The sequence below is a fragment of the Branchiostoma belcheri genome, unplaced genomic scaffold (genome assembly GCF_001625305.1).
Source record: "Branchiostoma belcheri isolate BF01 breed outbred unplaced genomic scaffold, Haploidv18h27 scaffold230, whole genome shotgun sequence".
In the NCBI taxonomy this organism is placed as follows: domain Eukaryota; kingdom Metazoa; phylum Chordata; class Leptocardii; order Amphioxiformes; family Branchiostomatidae; genus Branchiostoma; species Branchiostoma belcheri.
The window spans coordinates 202,835-215,146 of record NW_017803825.1 but is presented as its reverse complement, the minus strand read 5'-3'; the positions used below and the strand labels follow the sequence as shown (position 1 = coordinate 215,146).

At 41.6% G+C, this 12,312-nt stretch overlaps 2 protein-coding genes across 6 annotated transcripts in view; both read left to right on the top strand.

Annotated features, from left to right (window-relative positions):
• Window positions 1–4,154, top strand: part of LOC109470756 (rho GTPase-activating protein 7-like) — a 30,991-nt gene extending 26,837 nt beyond the window's left edge. For all 5 annotated transcript variants that reach the window (XM_019769820.1, XM_019769821.1, XM_019769823.1 and 2 more), the window contains 2 exons: window positions 1,306–1,608; window positions 2,696–4,154. In XM_019769820.1, coding sequence (XP_019625379.1) covers window positions 1,306–1,608; window positions 2,696–2,810 — 418 coding nt within the window. In that variant the 3' untranslated portion in view covers window positions 2,811–4,154. The remainder of the gene's footprint in view (window positions 1–1,305; window positions 1,609–2,695) is intronic.
• A 4,735-nt stretch (window positions 4,155–8,889) lies between these two features.
• The window catches only part of LOC109470762 (testis-expressed sequence 26 protein-like), an 8,762-nt gene continuing 5,339 nt past the window's right edge, over window positions 8,890–12,312 (top strand). Inside the window, exons 1-4 of the mRNA XM_019769832.1 lie at window positions 8,890–9,275; window positions 9,590–9,779; window positions 10,510–10,597; window positions 11,982–12,147. Coding sequence (XP_019625391.1) covers window positions 9,198–9,275; window positions 9,590–9,779; window positions 10,510–10,597; window positions 11,982–12,147 — 522 coding nt within the window. The 5' untranslated portion in view covers window positions 8,890–9,197. The remainder of the gene's footprint in view (window positions 9,276–9,589; window positions 9,780–10,509; window positions 10,598–11,981; window positions 12,148–12,312) is intronic.

Here is a 12,312-nt window from a genome sequence, read left to right as displayed (position 1 = left end):
CGAATATTGACGCAAAAATATTTCGGCATCGCGCGCCCTTCCCGCGTCACGTGTAGGCATCTCGCATCTCTGATTGGTTGTTGCGTCTTAAGATGACTGAGCCGACGCGCGTTTAAACAATTTTTCTTTGTTCGATTTATCACACTTCACAGAGAATTGTCGCCAATGGCTACTTCTTTTTGTTGCAATATATAATACTTCACGGAGAATTGTCGCCTATGGCTTCTTGTTTGGGGTTTCAAATTGATACAATCACACTATCGATTTCTAGGCAAACAAAGGGATAGAAACCAATTAAAATATATATATATATATATATTTTTTTTTAGAATTCTTTTTTTTCTTTTTTTCTCCCAAATCCCTGGGAGAACCCTGAAAACCTGTAGACTTGAATCAGGACCTGAATCTGAATTTAGCCCTGCAAGGGCTAGGGACATCTGTTAAGTTCTTCGAGCTGATCGACCGTTTAAAGCTCCATGATCTGACACCTGAGTACCTGAGTGATGAAATATAATATTGCACAATCGATTTTTCATCATGTTCTGCTTATATAAACACAGCAATCAGCAAAGTACTAAAAAAAAATAAAAAATAAAAATAAAATAAGATAATCCCTACCTACCGACCCTAATTTTTTCTGGACTGAAACAGGAAACACAACATTTTTTTTCCTTGGCCTCAGTACCTTTATGTTGTCCCCCTTGGTAACTAGTGGTTGTTGTTAAGCTGAGGGAAAAAATGTTGTGTTTCCTGTTTCAGCCCTGAAAATATTAGGGCAGGTAGGAATTTTTTTTTCCTTTCTTTTTTTTAATTAGACTTTGGCAATCTCTAGTGATCCAACTTATACAGTGTAACAAAGTAAAACTTGCATGAGGACACTTCTATTTTCAATGTCCATGTAGGAAAACCAATTGTACTGCGTTGCATCTCTCTGGCGTCAGATCATGGACCTAAAAAAAGGTCGATCAGCTTGAAAAATTTTTGTCCCTTGGCTTGCAGAGGTCCCCTCCAAAAAGGCTAGCAAGACATGTGAATTGTGTTTACCAGTTCATACCCAAACACCAGAACTTGAACTTGTATTTTTGTTGAAAGTTGAAGAAGAATTGCAGAAAAAATAAGGAGGCCAAAAATCTAATCATTTTTAGGTTTGAATGTCATCAAAACCTACATACCTAAGTTTCATCCCGATCCATCCACTGCTTCTTGAGTTATGATGCTAAACAATACACACACACAAACGCTATGGAAAACATAACCTTCTTGGCGAAGGTAATAAATGCTTGACTGGATGCGTTCATTCCCCAGACACCTCTGGGACGAGGACCTGATGAAATGGCGTGTTGTTGAGAAGCTGGACCGGCAGACCGAGGTTTTCCAGTTCGTCACCAACTCCATGGCCCCCCACCCCACACGGGACTTCTGCACCCTTCGGTCATGGCGGACCGACCTGCCGCACGACGCCTGCGTACTGGTGGAAACTTCGGTGGAACACCAGGAGGCCGACATCATGGGAGGAGTACGCGGGACGGTGCTGGCATCACGATATCTCATCGAGCCGTGTGGATCCGGGAAGTCCAGACTCATACACATTGTCAGAATAGACGAAAGGTGAGCATAGCTTTCTATTCATGACAGGAGGTAGTTTCTGTGTCATGTTATAGGTGTGAACTGGTCCTATAGATTGGGAACCTGTCATGTTCAAATAAAAGAGTGGGTATTTTGTTCTCTAACTGTACCCCCAGCCACTATTATACTGTATGTGAGTAAACACTTTTGAAAAGTTCAACATTTGATACATAAATACGTACACTCATGAAAGACATGTGACATTGTGGGTTATGTTTGAATGTGCTCCAGTAAAACTAGTAAGTCAAGGCTTTCACTATTGGCTTCATCCCTTGTTAACTAATGTTCCAAATTACATGTACATGCATAGCAAGAAGGAACTGTGGGATAGTAGGGCCTTGACACAGCGAGGTGCCGACAGAAAAAAGTGGCCGGATTTTGCAGGCATTGATGCAATGTAGAACCTGGGTTTCGGTTTGGGTTAAGGTTAGGGTTAGGGTTAGGTTAGGGTTTGGGTTGAGGGTTAGGTTAGGGTTTGGGTTGAGGGTTAGGTTAGGGTTTGGGTTGAGGGTTAGGGTTAGGGTTAGGTTAGGGTTTGGGTTGAGGGTTAGGGTTTGGGCTGAGGGTTTGGGTTTGGGTTGAGGGTTAGGGTTAGATTAGAGTTAGGGTTAGATTAGGGTTAGGGTTTGGGTTGAGGGTTAGGGTTTATGTTGAGGGTTAGGGTTGAGGGTTAGGGTTAGGTTGAGGGTTGGGGTTGAGGGTTAGGCTTTATGTTGAGGGTTAGGGTTGAGGGTTAGGGTTAGGGTTAGGTTGAGGGTTTGGGTTAGGGTTAGGTTGAGGGTTGGGGTTGAGGGTTAGGGTTTATGTTGAGGGTTAGGGTTAGGGTTGAGGGTTAGGGTTAGGGTCTGATTTGAATTTGAATGTCAATCATCACCCAAGCTATCTCAATCAAATCAAATCTGGAGCTGATACTTGGTGGCAGTAGACATTTCTTTCCAGGATGTTCTGTTAAATCCTGAATTATGTAACTTAAATGAAACAATTTTCTGCACAAAGCAAAATGCAGTTGACCTGAAGTTGTTTGCAGCTGCAGAAATTATATCAGGAGTGTTTCTTATGTTGACTACAGGGGGCGCTCTCCGGAGTGGTACAACAGGGCGTACGGCCACATCTGCGCCGCTCACGTGGGACAGATACGAGACTCCTTCAAGCATTCAAACGAGGGACCAGAAACAAAAGTCTAAAGAATCAAAGGACCAGACGTATTGAGGACTAGTCCATAGAGCACGTTGGCAGAACATACTGCCTGTGTGAAACCTGTAATGTATTGTGCATCGCACTTCGGCAGAACGTCTCACATCAGGTTGTATTCGCACATTCGGTCAACATCCCGTCTATAGTTTCAAACTGTTGGGTTGGAAAAGATATCGTCTGCAACAGGCAAAATTCTGATGCAACGTTGACCAAACATCCAACGAAAACCGTGAAACATCAGAGTTTGCACAGGCGCAGTACGTTCTGCCGACATGCGAGTTTAGACAATTTTGTACACATGACTGATGAGCCTTGTACATAATGATTTCTTGGTACATGTGACAGTGCCAGATGTACTGAGGATTGACGATAAGCCATAGTGGTGAAATGCAATAATATGTAAGTAGTATCGTATATATCTGGTTCTCAGACAGTATTATATTATATGTGTACAGATATATTACTGACAATGGAGTTCAGTGGAGATTTGAAGCATATTTGTATTATGCAGTCAGGGCATACATTCCAAAAATGGACTTCTATGACTTATTCCAGAGTCTGAGACATAAGACAGGTACTCTGCACATGTAGTACAGACTTGCCTTACGTAAAGCTGACATTATTACTTAGTTAGTTAACCATAGTTGATTATTATTAACAATGCAGTATGTGTTGTCCACTACACTGCAGATGGTGTCAGAACAATGACGACTCCCAAATTTGTGTATATATTGGGTCAGAGAAGAGAGTAATATTTATATTTGAAGGAGTATTTTTTGCTTCTGATTTTTTTCTGTCTTTTTCCACTTATTTATTGTTTCTCAAATACCTCATGGCATTTTAAACCTCTGTGTACAGTATTTTATTTCCACGTATTATAAATAAGTCAAGCCTGAAAGTCAGGAGTGTAATTCATCTAACACACGATTTTGTTCTTGACGAGAATGCACATGTTATGCTAATTCTTCATTTCCCCACCTCAAGTGTAGGATGGTTTCTATCCTGTATGCTTGGGTGGCTACTTCTTACCTGTAGTACACAGAATGATGGTCTAGTGATACCGATGTACCTCTGAAGCACACGTCAGATAAGTTTCTGTAAACCTGTCAGCTGGAAGACTTTCCAAACTGTGAACAATATAAGACTGTGCTACACCGTAGTGTGCTCACCTTAGAACTGAACCATGAACTCATGCGAGCACAGAAGTTGATTTCAGAGACAGATTTATGAAGAATAATAAAAAAGCAATAGGCAAGAAGGTAAATATGTAGTATCTCTGTCTTTTCGCTATCTCACACCATAAGTTAATGGAAATAAAGAAGTATTGGCATAAAGTAGGCTGCATGATGGAATAACTTTGGTCAAAATAGGAAGACAGGACATGGACATACATGTACATGTACATGTACATAAAGGTAACAGAGAGACACAAACATGGTTTATTGGCCAAACATCACCCGTGCAATCGCAGCCTTATAGTGCTGAATTGATGCAGGGTTTACAATCAGATGATACAAATGGTAGTAATAAACATAATAATAAACAATAATACACAATGTCATGATACATATTCCACATATTTGTGGAAATGCCGCAAGAGTCTGTGCGGTTGCCATTCGGCGCCACAAGGTGACCTCAATACGGCTTTCCCCTGTGCACACATACATGCATATACAACAGACATCTTAATTCACCACATAATACTTTACAGGTAATTTATCACACAGGTACCTTCTTCAATTAGTCCTGGTATCAGAACACTTCGGCCCCAGGACAGTTCGGCCCCGACGTATTGGCCCCAGGTCCAAAAGAATTCAGTCCCATAAAAGTAAATATCCTAATACAGTAGTTACCTCCATGAAAAATGGAGGTATTGTTTTTGGCGTGTCTGTATGTATGTGTGTGTGTGTCTGTCTGTCTGTCTGTGTGTGTTTCCGCAACTTTGTAGTCAGCATAACTTCAGAACGCCTTTATGAATTGTTATGATATTTGGTATGATGGTAAGTCTTGGAAAGACAAAGGTCAAGTATGGGCCTCCTGGTGGATGACCTTGGTACTGCAGCAGAGCTTCCGGTTTTTGTATCTTTTGTCCTGAACAAGCTATGGTCTTGACTTTTTGGTGACAGATAGCTTATCCTGTCAGGAATAAGTGGCGTAAGTTTGGTCCCCCTAGCAGCTTGTTCTGGAACTGCAGATTAGTTTCTGGTAAAAACTTTCAAAGCCAATAAGTCCAGATTGGAACAACATATTTTCATCATTTTTGGTGTGTAGGTACCTGAGAGACAGTTGTACATGATTAAATGCAAATTATGCAAATGAGGACTTAATTTGCATAATTAATGAGGAAATTCTATAATTACAGTGTTTCATATAATGGTACTGCTATACATGTAATCTATTTAATCTGTGGCAGGCGGAACATCAACAGATACCAATTATGCAAATGTGACCTAATTAGCATAATTAATGTGAACATTTTGTGACTCCTTATTGGTGAATGATGGGAATTTTATACCTCGTGACATGTATAAGTTACTTAAAGGTTAGCACCACTATGCATATATTATGTTAATGTTGAGGTTATTTGCATCATTAATGAGGACATGTTGAAATGAACTATGACAATGCAAGCCCATATTTCATGGAGGTATGAGATCTCGGAACTCTTGTTTCATTTGTAGTAATTAGTTTGCAATAGGCTATCACATTGTTGTTGGGAATAATGCAAATACCATCGATATCACACACAAAAATCCACTCGAGTGGAAGAAAACGCAAAAACTGAACGTCATAACTGGTAAAAAAATTGAACGTGTAGAATAGTTCGGCGATGGTCCAATTCGTCGAATGGTACCAGTAGCACACCGGCCCACCCGCCTATTTACCACCAATAACTTGTGATGACTTTACAGAGGTCCGAGTACGCTGCCTTGGGGTACACCTGCTGCCGTTGGCCCCCAGGATGAGGCGACGGCTCTTTGTTCCCTTGTTGTTCAAGTAGCTGTCGAACCAGAGTAGTAAGGGCCCCCCAAAACCGGAGCGGGTAAGCTTGTATATTAAGTTACCCCAGGTGCCAGATTGCAGCAAAAGCTCGTCTTACATGATGTTAGGGTCATGACGTCATCTATCGACTTGGCCCAGTCATGTACCAACCGGAGTAGGTAAAGAACTATTCCATCACCCTTCCTGAAGCCAAACTGCTTGGTGTGCAAAAGGCTGTTTTCTTAAAGACAGATGTACAGGTAGTTGTGAACGACAAAACGCAAATGTCGCATGTTTCAATCGTGGCCCTAGCATGTCCAAATCATGAGATTACCTTATAGTTTCTTCCCATCACCAAACTCTACCCACATGCCAAATGTGATAATGATTCATTATTGAATGAATGAATGAAGACTTTATTGCACATTTTTACACACTTGGCTAAGTACAGGTCACAACAAAACAAGATGAGCGGATACAATTAACGGATACAAAGGAAACTAACTAACTACCGTTATATAAATTCAACTTCTCGCTTTTTAGTTATTGTAGAAATAAAAGAACAGATATGTTTTTCGATGGATGGTTTGTATAGTTGCATTATCAATGTAATTTTTACAGTGCTTAAGTGTATGAACTAGGAAAATAGGTTTTGCACAAACCTATAGTTAATTTCTCTTTTTGAAATACAGTCCACATTCTATCATTGCCTTTTCGAGTTATGCTGTTGACACACAGACATAACACACAGACAACACACAAGCACACAGACACACACACACACACACAGACACACACACCGTCACACGTGCGCGCGCGAGTCCATGAAAGCATGAACTTGTCGAAGGTAATAAAGTTCAAATTCCAACGTCACCTCCAGTTAATGTGCCGTGATCAACGAAAAGCGTTGTAAGCCAATTTTTGGAGGCCGATTTGAGAATCAGTTTGTAAATCTACTCCTTCACACAGGCTCTCCGGTGAGCTCAAAGGCCGCATTATGTAACGTTTCTTGATTACCTTCGTCAGAAGGTAATGTGTTAACGTACACCATACATAGGGGTTGCTGATTTTGTAATCGGTTATAACTTGGGGTGTGGCGCATGTATCTTTATGATATTTGGTAGGTAGGAGGAGATTGGGAAAAAGGAAGGTCAAGGTCAATTTTAGGTACTGCAGCGGAGTACATAGGTATGATATCTCATGCTGTGGACATACTATGGTCTTGATTTTTGAGTGGGACATAGATGCTCGGGCAGTAAGTATCTGGTGTGGTTTTCAGCGAAATAGCTGCTTTTTACCTTCGCCAAGAAGGTTATGTTTTCAGTAGCGTTTGTCTGTGTGTGGGTATGTGTGTTTGTGTGTGTGTGGTTTAGCAAGATAACTCGAGAAGCAGTAAATGGATTGGAATGAAACTTGGTAGGTGGGTAGGTCTTCATGAGACCTAGAAATGATTAGATTTTGGGCCCCCTGGCGGCTTTCCTAGGTACTGCAGCTGAACTTCCGGTTTTGATATCTCATGTTCTGGACATGCTAGGGTCACGAATTTTGGTTGGTAGATAGCTCTTGTGGTAGGGAAGAAGTGACGTGAGTTTGGGCCCCCTAGCGCCTTGTTCTGGAACTGCAGGAGCATTTGTTGAAAAAAAATTGAAGGACGATAACTCAAGAACCGGTTGACGTATTGTCGTGATTTTTGGTATGTAAGTAGTATAAGTGATGCTTGACATGATCAGATGGCAATTATGCAAATCAGGCGCTAATTTGCATAATTAATGAGGAAATTCTATAACTCTGCTTTGTTCGATAATAGAACTATGAAACACTTGTGACATCTGAGGATATATATTATGTAAATGAGGACCTAATTTGCATAATTAATGGAAAATTCTTATAATTTCATAGTTGTAACTGCTGCACCCCGAATTTCATACTTGCCACATTTGGAAGTTAAGTGAAGGTGAACATCAACAAACATAATTTATTCAAATCATGACCTCATTTGCATAATTTATGAGGAAGTGCTAAAATAGCCTTTTTGTTATGATAAGGCTGTCATTGGATGAAGAATATGATCAACTGACATAGTCCATGCAAATGAGGCTCTTATTTACAAAATCAATGATTAAAATTGTATAATTCGTCACCCGCAAGGTTAACCTCATTTGGCGAAGGTATGAGATTGTGGAACTCTTGTTTGGACCTGATGTTGTCATTTTTATGACGGAATATGACTAGACAAGATAACTTGATGTTGTGAATGTTTTTTTACAGTTTTTGTAGATAGCTTGTAGTGTGGAAAGGGGAGGTTACGTTCGAATTTGGGGATTCTAGTGGCTTTCTAAGGTATTGCATCGGCACTTTAAGTTTGAATTTTAGCAGTGAATGTAGATCAAGGGAGTATTTGGAACAGATGTTCATAGACAGAGGGGGACAGATGTTCTCTCTCGGGACATACATGTATGTTCCCAATGCGAGCATAAACAGTAGACCATGTTTTTGTCCCACCCTAAGGACTGCAACTCTTTCCAGTAGCATGCAAGTCAATGAGATCACCAACATGAAAACTCCACTGAGCACTCCAAACCCGAAAATATACACCCAGTAGTGACGACAATAACAAGCATCGTGACTATGTTGGAAAATTTCCGTACTCATGTAACGTGTGTTTCTGTACTACGACTTATGTATCACACATCCTTTGGTTTACATACCAGCATAATAAAAGTCAAACTATATACAGCAGCACATCTCTGACAACCTAAACTCAAACATCTGTATCAGTATAGCCGGTGTAACCGCCCTTCGACGTAACACAACTTACATGACGAAGGTATGAAATCATCGACCTCTTGTTTAGAGCAAGGACATTATACACCGTATGAATCTGTGTATAATGTCCTGTTTAGAGGTAACGCTTCCACGTTGTCTATTGAGAAAGACTACTGTACGTCATTCAGTCTCGTAACCGTGATCCGTAGGGGCAGTACGTCTGTCCACTGTGCTGTACGTACTGTAGTTATTGCCTAACTACTAACTAACCCATGGCTAACCCTAACCCGTAAACCCTAACCCCACCGCCTTCCGGGCCAGCTGACCCGCACAGCAACAGGTAGGCGTCCCATAGCAACGCCGCCATTGAGTGTCAACCAATAAGAAGCTCGTATTTCCAGCTGCACAACGAGCTAAACAAATCCGGCCGGTACACCTGAGCATTATATACATAGTGTACAAAGTTGCCGTACGTCTGGTTTTAACAGCCAGCCGCTCAGCATCTCAGCGACATACACGGCTGAGTAACTTGTGAGAATCTGTGGGTAGACAGTCTCTTAGTTCTTGTAAGGAAACCGTAGTGCTAAAGACTTGTACAGGACTGCTCTGGGTCTGAGCTGCTCTAGAACATGGCTGCCACCACAGAGATCCTGCACGCATGGCGCGACCTCAACCAACCTACAGAATGGACCCGGGAAGGAGAACAGGTCAGTCTCTGTCCTATTGTTACGTCAAAATCTTCCCATTCACACGTCACTTGGCGACGACATTTATGATTCTTATGATCGGCAGTCCAGTCAGCACATTGTCACCACCCTGCCGGCACGGAATGTAACATTCATTTTTGTCCTGAATCGCAGTGAGTCCACTGACTTGCTCTCAAACCTAAAATTTCCGCCTGTTTGAAAAATATGTTGATATGATAAATTAGCAACACACACGGTCTTTATTTTGCGTCATCTGTAGTACAATTGTGTATCTACATTATTTCTTGACAATTTCTCTTGTTTCACATCTTCAGCTTGCAGGGCAAATTGTTCTTCCGAGTTTCGCAAAGAACTTGGAAAAATACTTGCAGACTGCGTCCAGCCCGGAGGACAGAGAACGGTGTCTGCGACTTCTGGCTACCCTGAGTGTCCAGAAAGAACCGCATCCTCATCAGAGAATAGAGGAACAACCGAGACGGCCAAAATCAGCCATGCCGGCGCTAGGTAGGCCCCCGCCCTGCATGGCACCATGTTTGTGTTTTGTACAGCACCACGACAATGTTTATATAGCCGAAATAGCGGGACTGGGGAGCCACATAACGTTGACGTTACATAACATGTGCGATATTATTTGTGGGATATCGTTCATTGCAGACTCATGCCCGGGGGCTAGTTGCAGATACAAAAGGGCACGAGTTTCCTGTATAGATAATTATCAATATCCCACAGTTAGTTATGTATTACATGTAATATCCCAGGATATTACTACTGCATCCACAACATTTATAACATGGTAAGCATTCATCATTAGTATTATTTAAGGTCTTGGCGTGGTTTTCTGAGACTGAACTGCGCCAAAGAGGGTGGGGGGACTTCGGCGCACTGTTACTAAGTGTTAGTGCTAAATTACGCCAACGTATTGTTTTGTGGCACTGTTAAATAAGATGCCGCAGATCACCCCGTTTAGCTGATGGTAAAAGCCGCGCTAGGCGTGAAGAAAGTCATCGGTAACTGCAGAAAAATAGTTTGTGTTCTGTCATGTCTGTTCTCTTCTGAAACCATAGTAACTGTTGCCACGGCAGGCCCGCGTACGCCGCAGAATAATTTATAATCGTCACAAGCGTCATCCTCATAAAAAGGACTATTTGTGCTAGATAAGGGTTAATTGTTTGTGGTCAGTCATTAGTCAGGCGTGATGGATCGTTAACTCGGCATTTATTCTGACCACCTACAGGGCGAGAGAAGGAGCCGCACCCGGCTTACATCACCCACAATCAGCGGGAGTACCAGTACCGACCAGGCTCTGCCCTGGAGAACACCAGGTAACGTCAAGGGCACCAAAATCACTGCACACAAAACACACACACACACACAAAAAAAAAACGGGTACCGTCCTTTAATTCTTGAAAGTTTCCCTTGTCTTGACTTTATTTTTTATTTGTTATTTATTTCAGCTTTGTCACAGAATGGGACTGGACAGGGGAAACAGGACATATATAGCTTTTACAAAACCCCTGTCCAGAATAAAAGATACTAAATAAAAGGTAAAATAAAAATTAAAAATAATAACACAATAATAAGACAATAATGCCACTAATGGTAATAAGAAGAAGAATGAAAAAGAAAGCACTGTTCCAGAACAAAACCTTGTGGCCAAATGTCGGTTGGTTGGTTGGTTGGTTGGTTGGTTGGTCGGTCGGTTGGTTGGTTGGTTGGTTGGCTTGCTACCAATTGATGTTGGTTTGGTTTTATAACGTTAATGTTAACTGTAACTTAATGTTAATGTTTATCTAACATCGGAAAACACGGAAGGAAATACACAGAAATACACCGGAATACACGATACAGGAGGGTGAAATCTACCGAAATACCTGCTGCTTTACAGAGTTAACACACAGGTTGCTGTATTTAACCCTGTTCTTACAATGCCCAACAGTCACCAGAAATTACTGGGTGGCAGACAGTGATGTAAAAACCACAAGGAAGTGCAGTCTAATCACAGTTCGTGAGTAAAAACCGCAAGGAAGTAGCCCTGACAGGTCCATCATGAATATTTTACAGCTAACGTTATACATGTATAAAATTTACCAAGGAAGTTATATCATCATCATCATTCACTGTGTTCTGCGTCTATATGGAGACTAAAATCTCCTTGAATGTACCGTGCTGTGATACGTTTAACATCACAGCCTGCTGTATTTTGGGATAGAATCACTAGTATATGTATGACCCTCAGAACGTCTGGAAACCATTATCGTAACGTTACTATAAGTTACGTTTTAACTATTAAACCTCTCTTTCTCCGTCTCATTGGGACCCCGCCAAACAGTGTGTGTAATCCGCAATGAAAACAAACATGGCGCCCGGCCACCGCCGCCGAACGCCACTCGGTAATTTCTCGTGATCCTTGTTCCCTTGGTCACGTATACGGTAACCTTAATGCCAAAATACAGCGACCTGGGGTGTTAACTAATATCAAAGCAGAGTGTATTCCGGTAGATTTCTCCCTCCTTTATGTGTATTCATGACTGTAATGTAAAATTTCCGGTGTGTAAATTATCCGCGGACCGTTCCAACTGTTATATGCCTCAGTTTTACGTGACAGAAACCCCACCATATTATCATATGTAAGCAAGGTTATTTTTATATAACCAATGAGGTTCAACCACTGATAATTAAAAAACAAAATATCTCTCCCTTCACCAGGCCACACACCACCAAACACAGTTTCATCACACCCTACCAGCTCCCCGAAAACATCGGCAGCACAACCTACCATGACCAGTATTACAGCAAAGGCCACCACAAACGAGAACCTATTCGTGCTGGGACATCTTCAGGGAACAGAAGAAACAACCCACATCCTTTCCAGGTATGTTTTGTTGGCGGTTTATCAAGAAAATAGAACCTTTTCTCGCCGTGAAAGGTGGTCAGCCATTACTAAATCTAAATACTTAAAGCAACCGCCATTTTGCGCAGCCGCTGTGATGGCCGAGTGGTTAAGGCGGTTGGACTTGAAATCCAATGGGGTTTCCCG